The following is a 13,046-nucleotide window of genomic DNA, read 5'->3' as shown; positions in this document are numbered from 1 at the left end:
ATTAATTTCAACAATCTGACTGTAGTTATGTTATATCCACTGCTCATTCTCACTTTCATACAGCATTGCATCTACCTTTCTCCTCATGCTCCTCATCTGACCCAACACTGGTTCCCACGTAAAGCACATCCAAGTTTGCTGATGAGGACTCTAAATTAAGTGGAAAGGCATATTGTGCACAGGATGCAGAGAGACCTCAAAGATATACAAGGCCCTTTCACGCCAGGCCTCCACCTGGAGGCCGGTTATAAGCATGGAGGAAAAACAAACTTACCTTTCATGGAGCAGCCCTAAAAGGCTGCTCCTGTGTCTTATTCATGTTGAGCAACGCCTCGTTGCGCCCTTCAGAGTCAATGGTGGTGGGGCAACTGAAGCCGTAGCACCACCCCTCATAAATATGCGGCAGAGCAATGACTGTCCTCCCTACCCATAATCCTCCATGCAGCTGGAACTGTTCTGGGATTGTTCTGCCGCGTTTTGAGCCACTGACAAGCGACCCCAAAGGCCGAAGCAGCCTAATGAAGTGGTGGAGCAGCCGGCGGATCTGTCACAGCCCACACCGGTTTCTCCCGATGGCCCCTGCCCTGACAGCTCCTGCTGCCATCCCACACCCCGACAGCCCTTGCCCTGGCACCTCCTGTCCTGAGGCGGCCATGTCGGGAGAGGGGTGAGTGGGTGAGAGAAAGGGAGGATGAGTCGCTGGCTGACTGTGTCATCAGCTCATCCCTAACCAGCCACTTGCAACAGCTGTACATTCATGTGAGGCGTACAGCACTCCACCAAGTATCCTTCCCCGAGAGGGAATGCAGCCGGTGCCTTGGAGCCTTTCACTACATGAAAGTGTTAATAGATCGAATAAATGGGCATAGGTCTGACAGATGGTGTACAATGGTTGTAAATGTTAAATAACCAACTTAGGAAGGAAAAATAGTACATTATGTTATTATTTAAATCGTGAAAGACTGCAACTTTTCATTGTGCAAAGGGATTTGGGAGTGGTTGGCTTCCAGGTCATCGAGGGCAAATGGAATATTGTCCTTTATTACTCAGGGATTGAATTTAAAAGCAGGGGAGTTCTACTGCAATCATACAGGGTACTGGTGAGGCTATACCTAGAGTACCAATTCGGTTCCAGTTTTCTTTTAACTTCAGAAAGAATATATAGTACTGGCTTTGGAGGTGGTGCAAAAGACGTTCACCAGCTAGATTCCGAAAATGAGAGGTTAGCTTGTGAGGAAACATTGAGTCGCCTAGACTGTACTCACTGGAATTCAGAAGAATGAAAAGGGAAAAATACGATAGAGGCAAGAAATTTATTTCCACTGGAAGGTGAGACTAGACTTTAGTTTTTTACAACAATATGTAGAGGTGCCAACCAGAGAAGGAGCAGTGTTAGATCTACTGTTGGCAAATGGGATGGGTCAAGTGACGGAGGTTAGTGTTGGCGAGCACTTCGGGTCCAGTGATCATAATGCCATCAGCTTCAATGTCATGATGGAAAGAGAGAAGTCAGGGCCAAGGGTTGAGGTTTTTGATTGGGGAAAAGCTAGATTTGAGGAGATGCGAAAGGACTTGCAGGGTGTGCATTGGGACAATTTGTTTCATGGGCAGGATGTAGTAGAGAGATGGAAGTCTTTTAAAGATCCGATTTTGAGAGTGCAAAAGCTTTATGTTCCTGTTAGGTTAAAAGGAGGGGCAAAAGGTTTGAGAGAGCCGTGGTTTTCAAGGAATATTGGAAACTTGGTTCGAAGAAAAAGGGAGGCGTACATTAGATATAAGAAGCATGGAGTTAAGGAGATGTTTGAAAGATACATTGAATGTAAGAGGAATCTTAAGAGAGGAATTAGGAAAGCTACAAGAAGGTACGAGGAAACTATGGCAAGCAGAGTGAAAACTAATCCAAAAGAGTTCTACAAATATGTTAATGGTAAAAGGAAAGCTAGAGACAAAATTGGTCCCTTAGAAAATCAGAGCGGAAAACTGTGTGTGGAGCCTAGAGAAATGGTGGAGATATTGAACAGTTTCTTTTCTTCGGTATTCACTAAGGAGAAGGATATTGGGAGATGTGAGATAAAAAAAAAGCAAATTGGGTAAATATGGGGAATATAGAGATTACAAAAGATGTAGTTTTAGGGCTTTTGAAGAATATAAAGGTGGATAAGTCTCCGGGACCAGACGGGATCTTCCCCAGGACATTGAAAGAAGTGAAGGAGGAAATAGCAGAGGCTCTGGCGGTAATTTTCCAAATGTCATTAGATATGGGGATAGTGCCAGAGGATTGGCGCATTGCGCATGTGGTTCCGTTATTTAAAAAGGGTTCAAGGAGGAAGCCTGGCAACTATCGGCCTGTAAGTTTGACATCTGTGGTAGGTAAATTAATGGAGAAAATTCTTAGAGATAGTACTTATAAACATCTGGATAGACAGGGTCTGATCAGGAGCACTCAACATGGATTTGTGGGAGGAAGGTCATGTTTGACCAATCTGATTGAATTTTTTGAAGAGGTGACTAGGAATGTGGATGAGGGTAGCGCAGTGGATGTTGTCTATATGGACTTCAGTAAGGCCTTCGATAAGGTACCACATGGAAGGTTAGTTAGGAAGGTGCAGTCTTTAGGTATAAATTTTGAGATAGTCAAATGGATTGAACATTGGCTGAAAGGGAGAGGCCAGAGAGTGGTAGTGGATAATTGTCCGTCAGGTTGGAGGCCGGTGACCAATGGTGTGCTTCAAGGATCTGTATTGGGCCCATTGTTGTTCGTTATATACATTAATGATCTAGATGATGGGGTGGTGAATTGGATTAGTAAATATGCAGACGATACTAAGATAGGTGGAATAGTGGATAATGAAGAAGGTTTTCAAGGATTGCAGAGGGATTTGGGCTGCTTAGAAAAGTGGGCTGAAAAATGGCAGATGGAATTTAATGCTGATAAGTGTGAGGTGCTTCATTTTGGTAAGAAGAATCAGAACAGGACATACGTGGTAAATGGGAGAGCATTGATGAATACAGAAGAGCAGAAAGATTTAGGAGTAATGGTACATCGTTCCCTGAAGGTAGAAACTCACGTGAATAGGGTGGTGAAGAAGGCTTTTAGTATGCTGGCCTTTATCAATCATTGCATGGAATATAGGAGTTGGGAGGTGATGTTGAGATTGTATAAGACGTTGGTGCGGCCTAATTTGGAGTTCTGTGTGCAGTTCTGGTCGCCTAATTATAGGAAGGATATAAACAGAGTGGAGAGAGTGCAGAGAAGGTTTACCAGAATGTTACCTGGGTTTAAGCATCTAGAGTATAGGGAGAGATTGGACAGATTAGGTCTTTATTCTTTGGAGCGTAGAAGGTTGAGAGGGGATTTGATAGAAGTATTTAAGATTATGAAAGGGATAGACAGAGTGGATGTGGATAGACTATTTCCGTTAAGAGGAGGAAAGATTAAAACAAGAGGACATGAGTTAAGAATTAAGGGCAGAGGTTTAGAGGTAACATGAGGGGGAACTTCTTCACTCAGAGAGTGGTAGCCGTGTGGAATGAGCTTCCTGGAGAAACAGTGGCGGCGGAGTCAATTGTATTATTTAAGAAAATGTTGGACAGGTATATGGATGAGAAGAAGATGGAGGGTTATGGGCATTGTGCAGGGAGGTGGGACTAGAGAGGGGTGTTTGGTTCGGTGCAGACTAGAAGGGCCTAATGGCCTGTTTCCGTGCTGTAATTGTTATAACATAGCATCAAGATTCAGGGGAGCAAATTTAGGACAGATGAGGAGGAGCTGCTTTTCTCAAGGAAGCAGCAAAGAATTCTATTAAATATATTTAAGACATCGATCGATAGATTTTTGCAAAATAGATAAATTAAGGATTATGAGGAAAAGGCAGGTAGGTGGAGTTCAACCAACAGCCAGGGCAACCAAAATGGCAGATTCCTACTTGTATTCATACAGGGAACTAAGTTTCGAGTGAATGAATGAGTAGTACTGGAGGATTGAAGAATGGCAGATCACAGAACTCTATAGCATAGTACAGGGCCTTTGAAACTTGCAATATTTCTGAAAAATAAGTGTGTACATTACTGTCCTTCTCTGGGAAAATTGTTTCAATGGAATACATACAAAAGCTTCAGACAAATACAGTCCCTCCCACAAACCTGTTCCTTCACCATTTGTACACCTTGTGGCCCTTCTCATGCAAACTCTCCACTCACCCCACCAGCTTCCAAGCATACATCTGCCCACATTTTCCAGCTGGAGTCACACTAAACATTTTCCAAGGCACTCCATTTACACATTTTGATTCACTCCTCACAGTGCTTCTTTCAGGTACATAGTTCATGGGCCTTTGACCAAAGAACACTGCTACTAAAACGAAACATTTTATTTGCTCATTTCAACACTGATGCCAATTTTTAATGAGCTACAGCACTGTAAATGTTGTACATTCCAGTCCTAATTGAAGCCAGGACACAAAAACAGAAGTATTAATACAAAAGTGCTACATAAATCTTAGACGACATCTTGCAAATAAGACATTACATTCAATACAGTGTCAAGTGGGCATAATAGTTCCCATGGTCCAATTTAAAGTGCAACACTTATCCCCCAACCACTAAAAGAAGTCTTTTGCACAGTTGGGTTCTAAGAGTTACACAAGCTGAATGTTATTTCACAACACCAATAATTACTTTTAAAATTAAAGTTCTTTAAGATGCCGGATACAAACAATTTTTTTCCCCTTTACAGAGTCTTGCAAACGAAATCCTCAAGTTCAAAAATCACAAAATTCTCAAGTTTAAAAATCACAAAATTCTATTTTTCCATTTAATGATTCTTATTTAAATATTATAATTTAAATTTTTAATTTTTTTAATTTAGACATTCAGCATGGTAACAGACCATCTCAGTCTACAAGTCCATACTGCCCAATTTACACCCAATTAACCCGATGGATTTTGAATGGTGGGAGGAAACTGGAGTCCTCATGGAAAACCCAGGGAGAACATACAAACTGCTTACCGACAGCACAGGATACCAACCTTGGTCCCATTGCTGGCGTTGAAAAGGCATTATGGTAACCGCTACGCCAACCATGCCACCCGTTGTCCTTTTAAAAATACGTACATCAGCGTAGCGGTTAGCACAAAGACTTTACAGTGCCAGCAATCGGGACTAAATCCAATGTTGTCCAAGGAGTTTGTACATTCTCACATGACTGCATGAGTTTTCCCTAGGGGCTTCCGCTTCTTCCCATCCTCCAAAACATACTGGGGGTTGTAAATCAGTTGGGTGAGACTGAGCAGCACAGGCTCATGGGCTGAAAGGACGTTACCGTGCTGTATCGAATATTTCTTACATTTTTCCATCTGCATGATCTACTAGCATTCAACCATTACCTCTAGATTCAGCATCTTAATAAGATTAATTTGTTTGATGTTTGAACTACACAGTTATTACTTCATTTAATGATTATCTTTCTAGGTTATACATTGAATACTCAATTTAAAATAAAACTTAATTTCACCAGTTTAATCTGTAGCATGAAAGAGCAACATGATTAAGACTTGTACTTTGGTTCCTTACCTTCAAACTCCTTAGGAAGTTTGAAAGCATACTAGGATGGAATCTATTTTCTTCAGGAACATGGTCATCATATTTTGCTCCCAACATAGTTTTCAAAGGCAAAAACTTTCCTGTAAAATAATAAGATAGAACCAAACTTAGTTATTAGAGTACACAAAGATTATGAAGTTCACACTTATTGAATCAGAGATCTGATTAGGAGTCAAGAGACTTTGTAGCCATTTCACTTTCACCAAAATTTCCAAAGCCATGTTTATCATAGCTGGTGATTTCAATTATGCCAATTACAAGAGTGTGCTTCCAAAATTTCAGAAGCATGTAATTTGCCCCATCAGAAGCCCCCACACCCTTGACCAAAACTACACAACCATCAAAAGCCCCTTTTCTACTAGCATCCCAGTTAATTGGCTGAGCAGTGTTCCAGGATATGAAGCCCTTTGTTCCGTTTCACAGGGCCACCCTTAACTGGTACACTAATTGCTTTTCCACTGATCCCTGGGGATCGGAGTGATCTACCTTCAACTGGAAACGGTAACTTTCTGCTGTCGCTTTTCCACTGGTTTTATTAGCACGTCGGCATCAACAAACACCAAGGATATGAGTAGGGGTAGAGGCAGTTAATTCCTGGTCTGAAATGACGTCATTTGATGTTGCCATTTGGACAGTGTCCCTTTTCCACTGGACTCTGTCCCAGTAAATTCTAGGACAGGGTGGGAGTGGAAAATGGGCTAAAAATGCCAAATGTTTCATCCCACACCTTGGTAAATTAAATGTTTCTCCTGTTTACAAGCTTTACAAGCAGAAGCTTAGGCATGAGGAAGCAGTGGTTATATATTTTTTTTTAAATCACTGGACTGAGGAAATAGATGACATCCTGAATGACTGCTCTGAGTCAGTAGGCTGGTCCATATTCAAGGATTCAGCAAACAATCTCAACAGAAACACCTCTGCTGACACAGTCTTCATCAGCAAATGTGTAAAGGACTATAAGCCAAAGAATAAAATCCATATGTTCCTTAACTTAAAACCATGGCTGAACTGTGACCTTCATTCATTACTGGGAGCCAGGACTTAGGCATTCAAGTCAGATGACCTGGCCCTATACAAGAAATCAAGGCATCACCTCCATAAGGCCATCAGAGATGCTAAGAGGCAATATCATATCAGACCCCCAGGTGCACCTCATGGACGCCAGGCAATTGTGGCAGGGCACACATTGCATCACAGGCTATAAAGTACAACAGGGTAGAATAGCAAACAATGTTGTATCCCTTCCTTATGAGGTAACTGCATTGCACGCGAACTTCCCAATTGGAGGGCAGCAACCCAGTACATCTTTCCCCCATCCCACCCCTATTGCACACCTGAACCTGAGTCACTGCCACACATGTAAAAACAACCTTTGACAGAGTGAACCCACAGAAAGGAAATAGCCCAGGGGGTTCCCAAACATGCCCTTTCAGCCTGCTATGGCTAGCTGACAGGGTATTTAGACATATTCAACCTCTCCCAACTTCAGGCTCAAGTACCCACCTGCATCATGAAGACTACTGCTATCTCAATAACAAAGAATACAATGATAGACCTAAGTGAGTACCAGTTGGTGGCTCTGACATGCACCATTATGAAGTGCTTCAAGAGGCTGGTCATGGCTCACAATAACTTCAGCTTACCAGCCAGCCTCAACATTCTCCAATTCAACTCATGCGACAACAGGTCCACACCAGATACCATCTCCCTACACTCTGCCCTGGAACATCTGGACAAGGTCACCTATGTGAGAGATGAGTAAAACTGATATAAAAATATGAAGATGAGGAAACTAATATAGATATATGGGTAAATGAATAAAGCCAGTATGAACAGAATAAGACATAGATATTAGAATGTAGGAAGCAGAGTCAGTCTGAGTAAGATAAGAATCTCCTAGCAAGTTCAGCAAGTTCACTGTATGAATGATAAGGATAGACAATAGATAATAGAATGTAGGAAGTAGAGTTAGTCGTCTGAATAAGATAAGGGTCTTCTAGCCCTAGATAGAATTAGCAGGTTTTGCATATGTAATTAGTAAGCCGTATTAGCCAGTTCTACATATGAAGAGGTCATAGCCCTGAGGGTCAGGGGAAGGTGTAAATTAGAACAAAGACAGGGTTGTGAATAAGGACAATGAGGATGATGACATGATGAGACACCGACAGGATACCCCCTCATCCTCCAAGTTCACAGAAACAGCACGTAGGCAGGCAGGATTGTCTAATGCCAAACCTATCCAGGAGGCAGAAGAATGTAAGGGGGAGGGTATTCCTATACTGAAATAAACTGTATAAAAGTTGGGTGAGCCCCAGTGTATGTGTGTATTCCCAGGGTAAGGGGAAGCACCCAACTTTGCATTGTTGTATAATAAATGTTCTTTGTTCTCAATTTTTGTCTCAAGCAAATTCTGTGAAGGTACTTCTGTTTCTAACAACTGTGTACTCAGTTTTCTACTATTCTCCCTGTACAAAGTGATAAGGCTATGGCTTAACAGGCTTCGGTGAGAACAGACAAGAGACAAGGAACTGTACGAGTTGAAGTCAGAAAGGGCCACCCTATTTGAACAGGTAGGGCAGGATTTAGAAATATGTTTTGTTTCTCTATTCATAAACTGTGGGAATGGCAGCCAAGGCAGGGGAATGCTCCTCTTGCAAAATGTGGGTCTTCAGGGAAGCCAGCAGTGTCCCTGGCAACTTCATCTGTGAGAAGTGCATCCAGCTGTTGCTCCCAACAAGCCAACTTAAGGAATTGGAGTTGGATGAACTCCAGATTATTCAGAAGACAAAGGGTGATAGATAGAAGTTACAGGGACACTATCACACAAGGAGACAGGAGGGAAAATGGGTGAAAAGGAAAGGGAAGAGATGGGTAGTACAGTGCACTGCTGTGGCCAATCCCTTCAATATCATTTTGCATATTGTTGGGGGGTGGGGGTGGGGGCCTACCAGAGACAAGCCACAAAACAGGTCTCTAGCATGTAGTCTGGTCCTGTGGCTCAAAACGGAAGGGTTGAGAAGAGGAAAGCTGCAGTAATAGGGGATTCCATAGTTTGGGGGACAGATGAGGTTCTGTGGAAGAGATAGAGTATCCCAGATGGTATGTTGCCTCCCTAGTGCCAGGGTCCAAAATATCTCAAATCCGGTTCTCAGCAGTCTCATGCGGGATGGGGAGCAGCCAGATGACGTGGTCCAGTTAGTGACCAATAATGATGGTAGGAAGGGTGAGGAGGTCCTGCAAGGAGAGTTCAAGGAGTTAGGCACTAGGTTGAAGGACAGAACTCCAGGGTAGCAATTTCAGGATTGTTATCCATGCCACATGCTAGTGCAGGAAAATTGACCCCTATACCACCATCATCACATGGAGAACAGTTCTTTTGTGCCTGAAGACCTCAATAACTGTGAATATGACTTCATCCAAAGGGGAACATTGTTCAACCTTTACAGACGCCCTATGAAGGACCTTATAGGATACTGAGACAAACTAGGTCATTGATGGGAAGCCAGTCTTTCACTATTGACAGGCTTAAACCAGCTCATGTAGACAAGTCTTCCTCATTACAGTAGCCAATAGTCTGTCGCAGAGTTTAACATAAAAGACAAACCTTTCTACCGATTCTTTGTGGGGGGGGGGGGGGGGGAGCGTATAGCGCACTATGGCAGAACTACAACTCTCAGGAAGCATTGAACCGGCCATGTGACTTCAGTGCGTGATGACATTAGCACGTGTCGAGCACATGATTCTGGCTTGTAAAAGGTTGTGCGGGTGATGAAGAGTAAATCAGTTTGATTCACTCTCGAAACTCCTTGTGTCAGGGAAATAAATCTCTTGTCAGAATAACTCAGGCTGAGACTTCAGAGTTTGCTTCGATAGCTTTATTACATAATATCATGGAGAGACAGTCCTAACTAGTGTCAGGCACGGACTCTGACTGCAGAAGACAACAGCACATTTCTATACAGATGAACAAGCAATAAAGCAACTCTTATTTCTCTTTGCACGCAAAGCACATTTCAAAGTATCCCATTTCAGGAGCCCCGTTTTGCAGATCAGTTGAAACTGGTTTCTTAACTTACAAAAGATAAAGGGGCTCTCAGTTTACAAAAGAAACAGACATGCAACACTTTCAATAAGATCATTTTTCTTCTACACCTTGTGTGATTATTTCATCATGTCCACTACGATTCCAATGACCATAGAGGGATGAAAGGGGAAGAAGTGGCATTGCTAGTCAGGGAAACTTGTTAAGACAAGACAAACCAGAGGGCTCATGAACTGAAGCTATACGGGTAGAGCTGAAAAGCAGGAAATGTATGACCACACCCATGGGGTTGTATTATAGACTGCCCAATAAACAGCAAGAATTAGAGGAACAAATCAGTAGAGAGATAGCATTCTGCTAAAGGAAACATAAGATAGTGACAGTAGGAGATTTTAAACTTTCCACATATTGACTAGGACTCACATACTCTAAAAGGACTGGATGGCTTAGTTTGTCAAATGTGTTCAGGAAAGTTTTCTAAATCAATAATATACAGGTACCAACTAGAGAGTGCAATACTGAATCTCCAATTAGGGAATGAGACGGGACAGGTGACAAAGGTATGGGTAGGGGAACATTTTGGGTCCAATAATGATAATGCAATTAGTTTCAAGTTAATTATGACGAAGGATAGGTCTGGGCCTCGGGTTGAGATTCTAAATTGCAGAGAGGTCAAAAGCCTTGCAAAAAGGTCCAAAACAGACAACCTGACTCTGGCTGTCCTTCCAAGACAATAGTCATTTCAACTGAAATAACATCATTTGAAATATGCATAGCATGCCTCACAGTTCCTCTTCAAAGTACTGTAGATATGAATTCTCCAGTATTTCAAATAAGATCTGTTATAAAGTGTGTGTATACTCCCATTTTTTTGACATTACAGAGTTGGTATGTTCCTGTCAGGATTAAAGGCAAGGTTAGAAGGCATAGGGAACCTTGGTTTTCAAGAGATATTGGGGATCTGATTCGGAAAAAGAGAAATGTATAACAGGTATAGGCAACATGGAGCAAATGAGGAACTTGAGGTGTATAAAAAATGCAAAAAAAACCTCAAGAAAGAAATCAGGAAGGCTGAAAGACTTTGGCAGATGATGTGAAGGAAAATCCTAAGGGCTTCTACAGGTATATTAAGAGGAGCAAAAGGTTAGTAAGGGACAAAATTGTTTCCCTTGAAGATCAGAGTGGTCAGCTTTGTATGGCGCCAAAAGAAGGCGGGGGGGATCTTCAATGTTCTTTTTTCAATCAGTATCCATTCAGGAAAAGGGTACAAACTCATGGGAAGTAAGGAAAACCAATAGTGAGGTCATGCAACCGAAACAGATTAAAGAGGAGGAAGTGTTGGCTGTCTTAAAGCAAATAAGGGTGGATAAATCCCTAGGGCCTGACAAGATATTCCCTCAGACCTTGAGGGATGCTAATGTAGAAATTGCAGGGGCTCTGGCAGAAATATTTAAAGTGTCCTTAGCTAATGGTGTGATACCAGAGGATTGGAGGGCAGCTCACATGGTTCCATTGTTTCATAAAAGAACCCAAAAGTAACCATGGAAATTATAGGCCGGTGAGCCTGACATTAGTAGTAGGTAAATTATATTAAGATTTGCTTAGAGATCAAATATAAAATTATTTGGATAGCCATGGACTGATTACAGAAAGTCAACATGGCTTTGTGCGAGGAAAGTAGTGTTTAACCAATCTTTAAAGTTTTTCATGGAGGTTACCAGGAAAGTTTACGAAGGAAAGACTGCGAATGTTGTCTACATGGATTTTAGTAAGGTCTTTAACAAGGTCCCACATAGAAGATAGTCAGGAAGGTTTAGATGCTGGGTATTCACGGTGAATTAGTGAGCCTGATTCGACAATGGCTGTTTGGGAGAAGCCAGAAAATAGTGGTGGAAGACTGCTTCTCAGATTAGAGACCTGTGGTGTGCCTCAGGGATCGGGGCTGGAACCATTGTTGTTTGTCATTTATATCAATGATCTACATGATAGGGTGGTAAATTGTTTGTAAATATATTTGATCTCTAATAAGTTTGCTCATGACAGTAAGACTGGAGGTGTTGTGGACAGCGGAGGAGGTTTTCAAAGCTTACAGAGGGATCTGGACCAGCTGAAAAATTGCAGGTGAAATTTAATGCCAACAAGTGTGAGGTGTTGCAATTTGGAAGGACAAACCAAGGAAGGACATCCACAGTAAATGGTAGGGCAATGAGGAGTGTGGTAGAACAGAGGGATCTGGGAATACAGATACACATTTCCCTGAAAGTGGCATCTCAGGTGGATAGGGTTGTAATGAGAGCTTTTTGGCACATTGGCCTTCATAAATCAAAGTAATGAGTGTAGGAGTTGGGATATAAAGTTGTTAAAAGACATTAGTGAGGCCAAATTTGGGGTACTGTGTGCAGTTTTGGTCATCAAATACAGGAAAGATATCGATAAGATAGAAAGGGTGCAGAGAAGATTTACTGTACTAGAATGTTTCCTGGACTTCAGGAACTGGGTTACAGGGAAAGGTTAATAAGGTTAAGATTTTATTCCCTGGAGAATAAAAGAATGAGGGAAGATTTGATAGAGGTATTTAAAATCATGAGGGGGATAGACAGAGTAAATGTAGATAGCCTTTTTCCACTGAGGGTAGGTGAGATCCAAACTAGAGGACATGGGTTAAGAGTGAAAGGGGAAATGGTTAGGGGGTACACGAGGGGGAACTTCTTCACACAGTGAATGCTGGCTCAATTTTAACATTTAAAAGTAATTTGGACAGGTACATGGGTGGGAGAGGTATGGAGGGCAATGGACTGGGAAAGATTGTGAATGTTGTCTACGTGGACTTCAGTGGAACTAGGCAAAAAAAAATAGTTCAACACAGACTAGAAGGTCCGAAGAAGTCGGATTCTGTGCTGTAAAGTTCTATGGTTCCTCAGAAGCATGGAAGCTGCACCCTTCAACAATTACTACAGATGCACCATTAAGTCAACTATTAGGGTGCATTACTGCATAGTAAGGGAACTGCTCCACCCAAGACTACAAGAAACTAGAGTCATGAAAGCAGGCCAGACCATCACAGAAATACTCTCCCTGCCCACTCCATCTACAACTCTGCTGTACAGGAAAAACAGCCAACTTATTATCACTCTTCACCTTCTCCCATTGGGAAGAAGATTCGCTGGACTGAGATCACCCATCACCAGATTCAAGGACATGGAACACTGCCACTGGAGAGCAACAGTGATCATCAAGGATGCTACCACCCAGGACATGCTCTGTTCTCGCTGCTGTCTTGCAGGAAAGAGGTACTGGTGTTTCAAGACTTGTGCAGCAAGTTCAGGAACAATTGCTGCTCTTCCACCTGACTCCTAAAGAACAAACTCCATCAGAGGCTCATTTGGGACTTGCACACTATTT

At 42.3% G+C, this 13,046-nt stretch overlaps 1 protein-coding gene across 5 annotated transcripts in view; it reads right to left on the bottom strand.

The window, feature by feature from the left end:
• The window catches only part of rngtt (RNA guanylyltransferase and 5'-phosphatase), a 429,772-nt gene that overhangs the window by 392,781 nt on the left and 23,945 nt on the right, over positions 1-13,046 (bottom strand). For all 5 annotated transcript variants that reach the window (XM_069887348.1, XM_069887351.1, XM_069887349.1 and 2 more), the window contains exon 2: positions 5,573-5,682. In XM_069887348.1, the coding sequence (XP_069743449.1) occupies positions 5,573-5,682 (110 nt within the window). The remainder of the gene's footprint in view (positions 1-5,572; positions 5,683-13,046) is intronic.

The sequence above is a fragment of the Narcine bancroftii genome, chromosome 6 (genome assembly GCF_036971445.1).
Source record: "Narcine bancroftii isolate sNarBan1 chromosome 6, sNarBan1.hap1, whole genome shotgun sequence".
Classification (NCBI taxonomy): domain Eukaryota; kingdom Metazoa; phylum Chordata; class Chondrichthyes; order Torpediniformes; family Narcinidae; genus Narcine; species Narcine bancroftii.
Note: the sequence above shows the minus strand (reverse complement) of the source record. Positions and strands in the feature narration are given on the sequence as shown.